General features: G+C 32.8%; 1 protein-coding gene across 2 annotated transcripts in view; it reads right to left on the bottom strand.

Annotated features, from left to right (window-relative positions):
* LOC148236746 (uncharacterized) overlaps positions 1–15,402 on the bottom strand; it is a 98,357-nt gene that overhangs the window by 7,223 nt on the left and 75,732 nt on the right. Inside the window, exons 3-12 of one of the 2 annotated variants that reach the window (XM_088183645.1) lie at positions 7,519–7,746; positions 4,305–4,441; positions 4,057–4,234; positions 3,848–3,990; positions 3,496–3,596; positions 3,239–3,425; positions 3,035–3,161; positions 2,792–2,965; positions 2,582–2,664; positions 1,428–1,455 (exon numbers count right to left, since the gene is read on the bottom strand). In XM_088183645.1, the coding sequence (XP_088039771.1) occupies positions 1,428–1,455; positions 2,582–2,664; positions 2,792–2,965; positions 3,035–3,161; positions 3,239–3,425; positions 3,496–3,596; positions 3,848–3,990; positions 4,057–4,234; positions 4,305–4,441; positions 7,519–7,746 (1,386 nt within the window). The remainder of the gene's footprint in view (positions 1–1,427; positions 1,456–2,581; positions 2,665–2,791; positions 2,966–3,034; positions 3,162–3,238; positions 3,426–3,495; positions 3,597–3,847; positions 3,991–4,056; positions 4,235–4,304; positions 4,442–7,518; positions 7,747–15,402) is intronic. The other variant, XM_088183644.1, reaches the window with a different exon arrangement.

The following is a 15,402-nucleotide window of genomic DNA, read 5'->3' as shown; positions in this document are numbered from 1 at the left end:
CACTACGGACTTCTGATATGAGAGTATTGGTCAAATGTTTTCAAACCGAATTTTGGTCAAAAGGAGGGCGCGCAAAAACAATTATTCCTTCTCAGAAGTCAAAAATTTACGTCAAAAGCAATAAAATCGTGTCGGCGCCGTTGCAGTGGGAACGCTCGGTTACGAGCGTTCCCACTGCGACGGCGACGGCACGATTTTATTGCTTTTGACGTAAATTTTTGACTTCTGAGAAGGGATAATTGTTTTTGTGCTCTCCTGTTGATCAAAATTTGGTTTAGATATGTTCCATTCTATTCTCACTTATTGTAAGTCGTAATGTTGTTATAATAAGTCTTATAACCGAGCATTTCCACTGCTACAGCGACAGCACGATCTATTGCTTTTGATGTGGATTCTAAACAGGGATCCCTTTGAACTTGGCTAGAAAAATGCATGTCATTTAGTGAAATACTATGAATCTTAATGAGACATTGCTCCGAACGACTATCATCTATTTAGATCCCTGCAATAGTTTTTAGGTCAAAAAACTATTTTATAAAAATGGATATAAAAAGCGACAAAAGAATTTATTGCTTTCAAAAATACACTATTTTTTGAACCAGACCTAAAAAAATGGTAGAAATAGATAGAGAATATTTAGCAAAAATATTACACGTTTTAATTTTTAACTCATTTAACCCGCACCTTAAAAAACGCAAAAGCTTATGGAACAACCTGATATGTAACTGCATAGGTGTACTTCAACGTTGGAGGACTGAAATTGACCATTATTTTACAAACGACCTTTTATATTATTAACAATATAACACAACCTAGCTAGATAAAGCATAAAAATGAAATATACAAGCTACGATAACATCAACATAAATAATCCTTAATGGGTCATGAAAATTTTCTTATTACAATAATAACATACACATATATTAACAATAAACTTCGTCGTTCATTTTCATGCAAATTTGGAAAATGATACTCAATATTAAATTTTTACAGAATAGACCATTTCTCAATGGCATTGTAATCCGAGTAACGAAAGCTTATTTTATAGTCGTGAATACATTAGGATCCGGTAAAACGGGAACACTTGTGCCTATGTGTGAGCAATTCCAGATCAAACATCAAGATGCAAATAGTATAAAGACAAGCCATACACAGAAATCAACATCAGCAGAACGTCAACAGCAAACTCTATGAAATCAATGTGATTGTGATATGTATAACACTAATTACAACACATTTGGTACATCTGTGAAACCAAATGCAATGTATTGTAGTAATAAATAATATTATGAAGATGATGATGATGATGATGATGATGGATTCATAACAATTTTAAGAGATTGTTATGAATATACAGTGAGTATGAAATGCGAAACATTCATTCGTTTGATCATTGGTTAACAAATGCGTTTGATTCACGTTCTTACCCTAGAATAGCCAGTGGACTCCTCCTCCCTAATAAAATAAAATCAAAACACTATGTTATTTACTATAATATGATTAAAACATTTATGAAATATTTAATATGTCTAAATATTAAAAAAACGTGTATATAGGGGGGAGGTGATGTCTAAAATTATAATAAATAAATAAAATCATTGAATGTATCAATCATTCATGTTGTGTTGGAAGTAAATTAAGTGTATGATGTTCAGATTATGTATTATAAAAATAAAACGCAATCATAAAATGCACTTAACTATTTATGTTTGATGCATTGTGATGATCTAACTGATATTTTATATATAAATGTATATGTAATAGATAAATTGGTTATTCTGTCTTATTGTAGTGTATCTTAGATTTTTGCAGAAGAGTTACCAAATAAACAATATCTGTATATGAATCATGAAGTAATGCACAATTTTAAATTATTATATATAAAATATATTTTTAAAGAGTAATTATTCCCAGATTTTGTTCACAGCTTTTTAGCATAATCTATTCAGTTCATAGAAAAAATATATCTAAATTAATACACAACAAAAAATATGTTAATAAACAACATCCAGTTCAACAAGAAACTGTTCTCATACTTTTTATATATGAAAAAAATCAACACAAACACATAATAATGATATCGAAAGAAGAAAAATAATATTGACAATGATAAGTATAAGTGCACTTCCCGATTGTTGGAAGATGAGCGTTAAAGTGAGTGATGAACTAACTATATGTAGCATATTTATTCGGCAGACAATAGATAAAAATCACTCGATCTCACTCGTTGCAAAATCCTCAAGACTCAATGGCAATAAGACAGAGTTTACAATTGGCCTGCGACATATACATTATGTTTTGTGTAACTCGATGCGTTCTTCTTATAAACTTACGTTTGACTCAATCATTAAGGCTAAAACTTAACGTTAAAAGACTTCATGTTAACGAGTTTTGTTGTTGAATTTTTTTCTTGATCTTTTGAATCTCGCATTTTCGTGTTATATTATAATAACTGAGAATAAAAAAAATATACACAATTAACCCAAAACATCGTTCGTTTCAAGACCCATCTTAATTGTGTTCAGAAATAATGTATGCAAAAAATAATTATTAAAAATCAATCTTTTTGCAGATTACTTACGCTTGATCTTGAACATCACTCCCGCCTTCTTCCGCCACTAAAAGTTCATATTCTTCGGCAGCGAATCGGTCCCATTCAGACAACTGAAAGACCAATCAAACAAGTTCAAAATTATATTTAAAGCAAAACATATGTATTACTAAGATGTTCTCCTTTTGAGAGCCGAGAATAGTATTATTGAGCATTTGAAGTTAATATAACAATACCAACCTCATGACCATCAGCATCGTGATCTCTCTGCGATGCAAACGGATCCCTTTGTTCGTGATCTAAATACTTTTCTAAGTTAAAGAATGTATCAAAGAAAATCGGTGTCATTTTACACCTCTTTAAGTCTCCGAGAGATATTTTATCTCCTTCAGTAGGCTGTACCATATCCAGCATCTATAAAACCATACATTAAATACACATACATGCAAAGTTGTGACAGTCAATAATATAAATGAATCGTACCTGACAAAGGCAATCTTGGAACGGTAACGTTTCTATACCGATAGCTTCCATACGATGCATTTGCTCTTCGTAGAAGTATTCTAATTCATACATAGACAAATATCCATCGCCATCTAAGTCCATACATCTGAAAGTCAAATACACACAAATGAGCATCGCTATTTAAATAAACGTTGGTGAAAAAGATTCAATATTTAGATTTACCTAAACCAATACTCTATAGCGGTGGGATGCTGTTTATCTTCTTCGGCTAATAAGAACCAAACGAATTCTGTGTACGACATGCGAGACTCGTCACTTTCAGTTTCGCATCTTACACCACGCCTACGTCCACGATTACCCCTTGTGACACATCCTGATACAACGCGTTCGATCATTCGACTCGATAGAGCTGAAAATACATATTATAAGAATCTTGCTATCGGCACAACTTAATATTTATATAAGCGATGATATTTTACCATGATCATTGTGTCTGGCAAGATCGTGCTTATCAATGAAGAGATCGTGATCTCTGTCTAACTCCCAAAATTTACAATATATCACATAGAAATGTTCGTAACTGAAAGATAAACAATTTTTGTTAAATTGTATAAATATTATCATATAAAATAAGTCAAAATTAGAATACGTTTTGGATACTTGTATTTGTAAAATGTGTTTATTGCATATGTTTGAGTTAAGGCTATCTTATTCGGCATGAACATGTTAATGATTCATTCTAAACATGTTCATGTACTAATTAAATACATCTAATTTAACATAAGCATAATTTTTGGTTGAGAACAACAAATTAAACATTGGCAAACATACCTAAAGTACGCGGTAACTTGATTTATATCTTCCTCCTCTTCTAATAGCTGCAAAACTTGAAGCAAATTGGACCGTCTAAGCTCCGGTATGCTTATTCTTCCCGACCATGACCGGTTTACACAGTAAAATATCCTGGCAATAACCTATAAATAATATTTTTAGTAATGCGAATAAATACACCATAAAGAAAAAATAAAATGTTCACTCACTGTGTGTACATATCTGGAATGAAATTCTGTCGCTTCTTTCAGAAAAGATAATCCCGGATGAGTGTCAACGACGTCTTGCACCAAAGGAGACAAATCCTCCGGTCCCAACGTCTGTATTGCGCCCCGCGTTAGTATGTAGACAAAACGGGAGGCAGGATCATGACACTGCTGCGTCATTCTGAAAATATCATAAGTTCCCACTGAAACGGTGATACATTAATAATAAAATAATAATTTATGAAACTAACTTGCGCCAAAAGTCTATGAATTTGTGTCCGTCTACCGGTGAATGCAAATTGCGTTGTGTGGCTAAGAACAACGGAGCTTTCCAATACAATGGGCATTCGCAGGATTTGACAATGTGGTGGAAGCTTTCGCGGGATACCTATAAAATAAAATGATATTAAAGTTCGTGAATACGTAATACAATTAAATTAAGAACAAAGAGACAAAAGGCATATATTCCTTTGTGTGTCTAAAATTTTGGCAAAGTTTTATCATATATAAATCAATGTCAGACTTATTTGCTACGGAAAAATAAATATTACTTTGGCATACTATTTGTACAATAATATTGAAATATGCAATAACACCAAAGAGCTTATAAAGAAAGGATACATTCATTTTAATGTAAATGTGTTTCCATTTTCGATTACACAAAATCCCGTTGGAAATCAAAGGAACAATGGAATGTTCACATTGTTGGAAAAGCTGTTTAAATCCCGTGAGATTACGAGTAACATTGAAAATCAATAACATTTTAATACTCAATTATTATTTATGACTCACAAGAACAATGAAAATTGTGTAAAATTATATAGGTGATGTTTCACAATTGTGTCACTATTTATTATTAAAACTTACCAAATTCACAAAATTAAACATTTGTGACTCTTTATATAACTAATTAGGAATAAAATTATTTCAGCTCTGTGTATTTTGAATCTTTGTTTGTTTATTTTAACTTAAGGTTCATATAACATTAAGATTTGTAAATATTTTGTTTATCTTTAAAAATAAGACTTATTTATTCTTAAAACACACAATAAAAACACGTTTCTAACGGCGAAGAAAAAAATGCATTCTTACATTCAACTGTTGCAAAGCAACGAAATTTATTTTTAAATAGGTTATTAGGTATTTTGTTAGTATTATAGATGCTCCACTTGCAATATATTTTATAATCTTTCAAGTAAATTTCGCCAATCGCCAAACAAGACAACCAACGATTCTTGGAACGAAATTTAGCGCCGATTTTTAATTTCTTAGAACCACTTAATAATTGCTTTTCGAAAAGGAAGAAAAGTGCGATTAAGATTTTCTAAAAAATATAGAGTGTTGGCTTAGTTAAAAAAAAATCGATTAGTCGCACATTTCTGAATGCTTCCGAGAAACCCTTCCCTTCGCCAGGTGTTCATTTTGGATCCTCGATTAGAGCAGAAAAGGCATAGCATTTCATTTTTATTTGCCTTACGCCTGGGTTTCTTTAAAGCAACAAATTTAATGGTCAGAATTTAAAGCAACTTTGGGTCAGAATAAAAATCAAATCTTGGTCAGAATTTTATTAACAGCCTGGGCATAATAAAAATAGCTTACGGTCAGAATAAAAATATAGGATGGCCATGTGAATTCAAAAAATATCATAACATTCAAAAATATAAATATGCAATAAATTATTTATTTTAGAAATATATAATAAAATATCTCGCTCGCACTAAAACTGTTTGATTCAGGATATTGAGCAACCCATGAATAAATTTCAACGAATATGTAGGACGCGAAGGTATTCTTAGCGACGAACGAAGCGGGAATAACGACAGAGCGGCGGCGAAGGAGACGCTTGGCTTGTTTTGCTGATATCTGACTATGTTTCGAGCCCAACCAAACAAATTAGCCCTAAAATACATTTATAATGATAATGATAATGAACTGCCGACATGCGAATGATAGTTTGACCGGGTGTACCAATCTTTAGCGTTACAGCAATAACAACACTATACGATTACACTATTTCAAACTAGAAAAAAAAATATCCTGAACATCTGTCAAAATATTTATTATTCTTACCAGTCCCCTTTAAATTTTAACCATTTAATATAAGTTCCAAGCAATTAATATATATTCTGACCAGCAAATATCTATTCTGACCCGAAAATTACGATCCTTTCATCAACCCTTGGCTTGTCGCCCTCTATATATAATAATATTTATATTTATTATATGAACTGATTGTTATGAAAATGGAATAAGTAATTTAATTTTAAGATAATTAGACGTTTTCGTAAATTTAAAATATATATATATGCATTGTAGCAATAAAATCTGCACAGTTAGAATTTTGCGATTACCTATGTACTGATTTGAGCGTCAGTGATTGTCATCAGTTCGTCCCCACGCACCCCTCCCCTAGCAATTGCGAAATTAGACTATGGTGAACTCTTTTAAGGTGCAATTGAAAAGTGGTCCGCGTGAACGACGGAGTTTGCATCTTATGTATCATGCATACGTCTGTGTACTTTAGCTGCATCTTTGTATAGCGTACGGTGAGCGGAAAATGAAGGCTAGCTCAACTTCATGGTAGCTGAAAATCCGGTTGAGTAGACTCGAAAATCTGTTAGCTAAGGCTCTGCAGCGCAGACAGTGCCAGTTGAATCTATAATTATTTTACTTTTATATTAAACAATTTTTCCGTCAAAATAATTAAATATGTTGGTACAAGGTCAACATTTTTTTTAGCTAGCTCAGCATTTTTCAGATGAGAGTCGATCTCTTCTTCTTTGTTACTAAATACTCGTATTTTTCTTTGTAAGTATATCGCACTTTTGGCACGCAATATCTTTATGTAGATAGTGAAAATGTAACTTTAATTAATTTTAAATATTTTTCGATATATCCACTTAATCGCGTGTAATGATCTACTTTTTCCTTTGCATTGATTTTCTTCGTCAAAATGTCATTAACTAACTATCTTTATTTTCAAATAAAAGTTCAATTAATTTCAAATTACAAAACACATGGATATAAAATACAATACATGATCATATTTTTTTCAGATTTATGACTTATTCCACGTTATGAACTATACTTTTCCCTGGAAATGTATTCTCCAACGCATTAAGATTTTCTAACTATCCTTGCGGTCGCCTAATCAGTAGTGAGTAACCGTACGTGCAATGTATATTTTTACACTAGCGTGAAACACTGACGTTATTAGCAATTCTAGCGTAATTTATTAAAAATCACACGCATGACTCACTGGTTACAAGACCGTCGGACACCTTCCTCGTGTTTTTGCCTTTCGACGAGCGTGTCATATGTGGAAAATGACAAGTATCAAGTGTCCTTATTGAGCGGGTTGCCCTTGTAATGGATATCATTGAGCACGCGTCCGAGTTTCGAGTCTTCGACAAGTTCTAAAGCTAGTCTAAAGTGATAAGATGGCAATTTGGCTATTCTACTAACCTGACTGTTAGGGAAAGTGGCGAAGGCGGACTGTATCCTCAGCACTGACTGGTCAAGGGCTGACTGAGGTTGTGGTCTTCCGCTGGGGAAATGGAAGCGAGGAACTGGGGCGCGTCGCGCTGCAGTTCCGGTGCCGGCACTTTGGGCGCGTGCTGCTCTTTGTAAAGTGGTAGGAGTACCGGCGTTTCCGTACGAAGGCGCGCTTGAACACCTTCCAGCTCCGTAGGTCTGTAAAAGATAAAAAATCATAATAAGTCACCAGTTGCAGAAAGAAAGACTATAAAAGCACAATTTTCAACTCTATATATCTTTTGCGACTACTAAGTAATGAGACACCAGCCTGTAAATTACATATATTTTATTATTTATAAACTATTAAATACAGCTTGCAATTAACATATGTCACTATGCACGTTATTACTTTAAATTCGTCACGATATGCATCCGTAAGATTAGGAAAATATATCTAATCTGTGATTATCGATCACAAATACAGTAAACCCCCCAATAACACGGTAGATTGCGGACGTGCTATTTGGGTGCCCGTTACTTTATGTGTGAACGAGCCAAAGGTAAGATATCTCACCACACGCACCTGATTCATACCTACGTATGGAAAAAATATAACTCCCCCAACTAAACGCACCCAAATAGCACGTTTTCAATTACCCGTGTTATTGGGGGGTCTACTGTATATAAAATTACAAACTTCTAAACTTAATAAAAACTTAAAAAATTAAGGTTTAAATAACAAATCTGCACTTCCTGGCTTTCATAAATATTTAAATTGAAATATAAACATACGAAACTGTGTCAAAGTGGGCATTGACCCATTTTCGAAAACAATTACCAATAAATAAACAACGACCGCATCGAATCCAACTAGTTCAATCGCAACATATATGTACATATTAAAATTTGAGTGAAAATCAAACGATCTTGTAAAGCAATTAAGTAGGTTTGCCTAAAGCCTCATAATTAAAAAAAACCTTGAATTTATTATATATTACACTGTAATATCATTATTAAATGTTTTAATTGACACATGATAATTTTAACTAAGTTATTTACAAATAGTTTAGTTGTAATTTCAGCTCACTTATATGTATAATATCATTTTAAAGTCACCCCAGACGCCAATCTTCCATCCAGAGTTAACCAACAAATTGCCACAAATTCCCAAAACTTAAACTTTGAACATTATTACATTACATCTTGCTATTACACACATCGCGCACGAAGTCCTTCGCTTTACGAATTCATCATATAATCGAAACAGAAGTACGCACGCACGTATACCGTTAACGCACATGTACGAGAGAGTGCTCTAAATAAGCATCCGCCCTATCGATTTTCTACAGTATGAGAGCCACGAAACTCCATGCCATATCGATAGAACGCTATCCCACGTCTCCTGGGAATTTTTCAGGCCGAAAACTGAAAAGCTCACAGGGCGCATAAACATAAGCTCGGATTAAAGAGTCCCAGGGCGAGGACCGTAAACGTCCCGTCGGAGGCGAAGCGGTATTTTTCATGCTAATGTATTATATTGCGTGGAAGTACTGCGAATACAAAATAAATATAAGAGATTCGGGTGGATGTGTGTTATAACGACGCAAGTTAAATTAACTTAGGTTGAAAGATATGAAAGCGTTTTCTTTCAGATAAAAGGCATACTAAATGATTATTTTTATTTAGTAATACTCAATATTCTGAAATAATAGATAGAGTATTTATTTATATATTTTAACTGACATATAACGTTATACAGCACTGTTTATGCATTCCAGTCAATACCCGCTACTTTCTCGAGTTAAGAATAATACTAATCAGCACTAGTCTCCAATTACTCGAACCATCAACTACTCGAGTATCGAATATTAAAATTTTAAAATACTCGAGTACTTTCGAGTATTTACCAAATGTACCAAAATAGCTATTATTCAAATTCGTGCACATATAAATAAATAAATAAATAAAATACTTAGTATGTTAATTTTTACAATTATTTTAACTTCACGAACATACTTTTTAAAAACAATAATGCAAAAAGTGTCTCGAATTTAATATTACTGCTAACCTTTGGTTTTATTATTCCTGTTATGGAAAAAACCCTTTCCGTTGCTGTTGATGTTGGTCTTATTGTCATTAACGCGTTGGATAAGGCTTCTAATTTATATCTGTTCGCTTTTTATAGATATAAAAATTTTTGAACTCTCTTTTTATGTTCTCTTCTTTCATTCACTTCTCTGCTTTTCTCTTATTTCCTTTGACTATTGACAAAATAGCATTTTGTAATTCTTCTTGAATAGATTTTTTTTCTTAACAATATACAATATTCTACTCCTTCTGATTAATGCGAAGAATTTAAATCTATATCCTTCGAAGATGTATTTGGGTGAATCCCTTTCACTCTAGAGCTAAACGGTTCGCAAAGAACTGACTTTACTTTAAATGCCTTTAAAACACACAATTGTTTTGATTTATATTTTAAGCTGAGGGATCAGTATAAACAATTTACAACACTTTACGCTACAACTGCATAGTCATAAAACCTAAAAAAATTTTTTTGATATTTCGAACAGAAAACACAAAAGAAATTTCTCCGTCGTACCCACTAACATAGCCGACGACCGGAACTATGCAACTATGGAACTATGAAAAAATTATACCTGATAGTAACCGCTCTAACTCGGGACTTCGGGCATAAACGCCAAATAAAAGCAAGACGTTAACCTTTACCGGACCGAGTTAAAGTTATTTTTGTTTCTGAAATATTTCAAAATTTTTTGATTTCGAGTATTAATCGAGTAATTTTCAAAATACTCGATTATCAAGTACTTGAAAAATAGACAAAAATACTCGAGTATCGAGTACTCGATTACTCGAATTGGAGACTAATCAGCACCACTGACTAGAATCGCAAGTTAAAAAATGTTTAGCCTAACTGTGTGAATATAACTAAATATATATTTTTCTCTGGTTGGACACATAGTTTGTGTTTGACAGTAAAGTATTGACGAAACATTATATATTATGTCAAAATTAAGGGTTTATTGATGATACAGACATTTCCAAGAGGTCTGTGAAGATGTTAAATATAACTGAGAAGATGGACGGCCTAGCATATTTATCACCGATTAAAATGTGTATAGAATTAAGGACATTGTGCTTAGAAGTTGGTAAATTTTACGGTTCATGTGCAGCAATTTTTACTGACATTTTGCAAACAAATCTGTTTAATTTCCTACAAAAACAGCATCGTAATGGTTAAATAAAGTCGCTGGCGACTCGCTCGTCTCTTAATATAAAAAAGCACGTCAAGTCTGATCGAATGTTAAGGTTTGGTTTCCTGTTTATTATATTATAACCACCGGATTGTTTTCGTAAGACTTTATTTTACACCACGATAAAACACCAGCTCACACTCAGCAATTAAATAGTGATTTTTTAAACAAATGCCATGTTATTTTTTTGTTTAATTTTTAGACACAAAAACGCATTTTCATGCTGTTTTTGTAGCAATTTATAATGGCTCCCCGAGCAGTCTAATCGATAGCAAACACGATTTACGATATTATATAATAAAACATTTTTTTAACACGAACTTCAATCTGACAATTTCACCATTCCGTGAAGCGAGAGCAGCCTCCAATCTGCGTCTTAGCAGCCTGCACCATCAAAATATCTAAGCACGAAGGACAGATTATAGAGCGAGTCGAGCGTGAAACGGACCGAAACTGGTAGTTACAAAGTTTAAGGACGTTGCTGATATGTGTGTGCGTGTTTGTGTGTAATTATGCGCCGAGCATTGTCTGCAAAGTTGGTTACGTGTCATTACGCTCTTGAATTGCGAGTTGCCATTGAAAATTCGTTCGGTGGAAAATTAAAGATTGCCAAATTGTCGCACGGGCGTAACGATTCCGGGTAAAACGAGTAAAAGTGAGGGTTTTGTGGAGAATCACTACGAGGGTCCGTAATGCCTCAAAACACGGTAATGTTCAGCGAGTGATTTTTTTTACTTCTCAGTGTAAATATGGTACTTTTACCTCTCGGTTTAGTGGTTCTCACAAAAATTTGAATGCGGGCAAAGCATTTTCAGATTTTTTGCAGGCCGCAATGCGACTCGAGAGTTGTAAAATCAATTTACTAGGCTCGACAAGGGTGCTAAAAATAAAGGTTATCAAGAAAATTATAATGAAATCATCATACAAAAATATCTAGTTTTCAATAAAAATAAATGTGAAATAAAATTAACTAAACATCATATGTGTATTAACATACATGACAATCACTTACAAGATATTTTTTTTAAATATCAGAAATAAAACATTTTTTTTAATATATATGCACGGCCGATGGTACAGCATGTGTGCCACGTTTCGGCTTTTAACGTTTTCTCTGTGTTTACGTTTTTCTCAAATATTATTAGCGTATGGCACAAAATATTTACAATTTATTCTGGGATCCTAAACACATTAATAACAAATTTAAAAAAATTATATTACTGTGATGTTTAATCATATATCCTTACGGCCTGTATAGTGTTAAGGAATACATACTAGAATACTTTAAACTAATAATAATAATGTTACAATGTAGCAGCAATATACATAGTCACACGAACAAACTTTAAAAGTACAATGGCGCGCGAGATAAGATATGGCTCATCGATGAGGCCATAAAAATTTCGAAAATCCCGCTACCAGGTGACACAGAAGCATTATCGATCATATAATCGGCAGTAGAAAGGCAGAAGTACGTCGCATACCGCAAATGATGCGCAGAGAAGTTTTCAAAAAATAAAAAAAGTCTATAAAAGTTATGCCTTTTTATGCCCTTTGGGCCTGCCGCTGGAACTTTTCCCTTAACCAGTCGGTTGCACCACAGAAGAAGCAATCCCCATCGGCACCCCTAGAAGGCTTGCTTATCCACAGAGAGCCAGCACCGTTCCATATACGCCCGGATAAAACCTGCATTCTCGTGACAACTATTTTGTCGATGAACTTAATGAACTTGAAAGAAATGTAATTTAACTAAATAAATCAAGTTAAAAAGCATTAATTTAGTTATAAATAATCTGCATTGTACAACTAGCAATATAAATTTTTAAAAATTAAAACAATTGCAAAATAAAATAATATAATATTGATAATTTCATTCGATTTACTATCTGGTCGTTTCTTATGTTACGAAAAATAAAAAGGACTACTTTAAAATCCGCTACTAGCACTATTTATGTCGTGTTTTATCGCTATTATTACTTAGTAGATAAAATAAATGGTTGAATTATTACGACAATATAAAGTATAACTTTGCTTTCCATTTGAGAAACCCCAAGATTGAGTCTACAGAGAGTTTACACGTCAGATTTATCGCACGTGCTACACATAATATAATAAACCAAAATGAAAAGTAATCCGACGACATGATTTATGATGTAAACACGAAAAATATGAAGTGCTATTTCTAGCTCGTAAAATATAAAAATATAACATGGAATACTCATTATATCATATGTGTAATGACGCAGCTATGTTTAAAAAACTCAAGTTTTTAACTATATAATATAATATAGCACATTAATGGGCTGTCAAACGAAATTACTTTATCGATAGAATCTCGTTAAAAATATATTCAAACATTGACGTAATAGGAAGCCATAAAATATATAATGTCATTATTTTTCAAATAAATGTTATATCAATTTTATTTCATACCCAAATGAATATTATACCCAAACGACCCACAACCAGATTGCTTTGAATTTCATTGGTTTATACTAGAGCTTTTGAAAACAATCGCTAGCACAGTAAATCCTCAAGAAGGACAGAAGGTCTCAGCGCCGCCGTGCACGTAAATGGATAGGAAATGTCGGTCAATCAACCCATTACCATATAAAGTGATACGCGTATCGCAACTGAGTCGACCAATAACCTTATATCACACAGAGACACTTTTTCGGAAAATATATACAAAAAAAAAAACAAGAAACGATTAGGTATTCAATTTGCACACAAAACAGTAAGCGAAAGTGTGGTATATGCACACATTTAAAAATACCACACATAAGTTACTTCGTTACAAAATTTGTCTGTGTAAAAAAATATTCAAAGGTACATATAATATTGCTTAAAATCTTCTACTCTTAAATTTATAGTTATTTGCGATTTAAGTGGTCTGTAAGTTAGGCAAAATATGTTAAAATAACCCTTTGAATTTATTTTTAGATGAATTAGCGATTTTTTCTTTTCTTAAATTATTTTTTTGAATGGCATAAATGCTATTCATTTAAAAAATAAAATGAAAGCAAAATTCGTTCATCTCCTATAATATTCACTTCGCTCTCACAATTACCTAACTCACGGGTAGGTTGAATATCAATTCAGTGTCGCTATAACAATAATCTGCCCGCATCGAGATGAATTTCTGTACCGTTTGGAACATGTTTCACGGCGAGTGAATATATAGATAATAATTGAGTTTACTTCGTTGGATTTTCACGATAATTCAATTTAAAATGGTTTATTCATAGACGGTATACCCGATAGCAGGAAGTTTAAATATATATTTACAAGAAACATGAAGTCAATCTGTATATTTTATTAAATTATTTAATTACAGCAAACGCTAACCGCTGACATACGGTCCAGTTGTACGACGCTCCTCAACAAAACACAAAATATCCTATAAAACCGTTTTAAAAATAAGCAAGGAAACGCCTAGTCTTAAAGTATTGTAATATAAATAAAGTATTACTAGGCTATTTTTAAATGAGCCACTATGTAAGATAGCCCTATATATAGTGATCAACGTTTGCTTTGAGATACAGGAAACAAGCCTACGCAAAAAACTTTCAGTGTGTGTAAACGTTTCTCTAAAAACTTACAAGGTTGCTCTAATTTTATCTGCGTTTGAAATATTTTGTTGCGACCATTTGAACGCGATTTTAATACTAGGACGATTAAATATTTATATGAACAACAAGAACCAGCGATATTGCGCTAAAAACTCCCTTCCGACGCAATTATGCAAAAAACTTCCGCGCGATTCAGTGATGTGTCTTTGCGTTTAATTGAGTTAAAAATTAAAGTATGTAATAGTTTTATTGATTTATATATTCTCCAATTATTTCTATAATTATAACTGATTATAATAATGTATTTTTGGATGCAATAAATTCTTTAATGTCGTTTTTTTATATCCGTTATTTTTTCAACTAAAAACTGTTGCAGGGATCCAAATAGATGATAGTCGTTCGGAGCAATGTCTGAGAAATACGGTGGATGAGAAAGGAGTTCTTCTTGGATACATGAGGGTAAGCGCCGTTTTAAATGGATTGGTGAATCAATACACGATTTCATAGACAGAATTTTTATTTTAGTCACTTTACAAGTGTACGTTTTATGCGACGTATATATATAGATATTTACATATTTAAATGACATGTACACTCTGTGTACATCACAGTTAGTGGGTGCTGTTCCCGAAGACAGTATTTATTGTGGTTCGGTTCAAATTATGTTTAATTTCCCAATGTACTGCACAAAAACAAAGCGATAGTTGCTATACGCGTTGTGAAAAAACCCTCACAGATAAAATGTCTTTATTTTAATATAGTTTTACCTAAGTTTATATCGGTTATTCTTCAATACTTTTATATTTTGATAATGCGGTATACGCAGAGTTTGAAAATTAAAATTTCACTTTATTATATAAGTACTTATGCAGATTTAAGAAAACTTATAATTACTCCTACGTCCATAGCACGCAAAGGCCTGTCTGTTTAACAGAAACTTGAAAAAGTCAATGAAAACTGTTTCACTGAGCAGGTAGCAAAAACACCATTTCCAGTTATACGCCAACAATATTTGTCAAGAAAAG

This window comes from Plectrocnemia conspersa, unplaced genomic scaffold (assembly GCF_051122295.1).
Source record: "Plectrocnemia conspersa isolate PC_06_02 unplaced genomic scaffold, ASM5112229v1 ptg000003l, whole genome shotgun sequence".
Taxonomy (NCBI): domain Eukaryota; kingdom Metazoa; phylum Arthropoda; class Insecta; order Trichoptera; family Polycentropodidae; genus Plectrocnemia; species Plectrocnemia conspersa.
The sequence above is the reverse complement of the archived record's forward strand: the minus strand, read 5'-3'. Positions and strand labels throughout refer to the sequence as shown.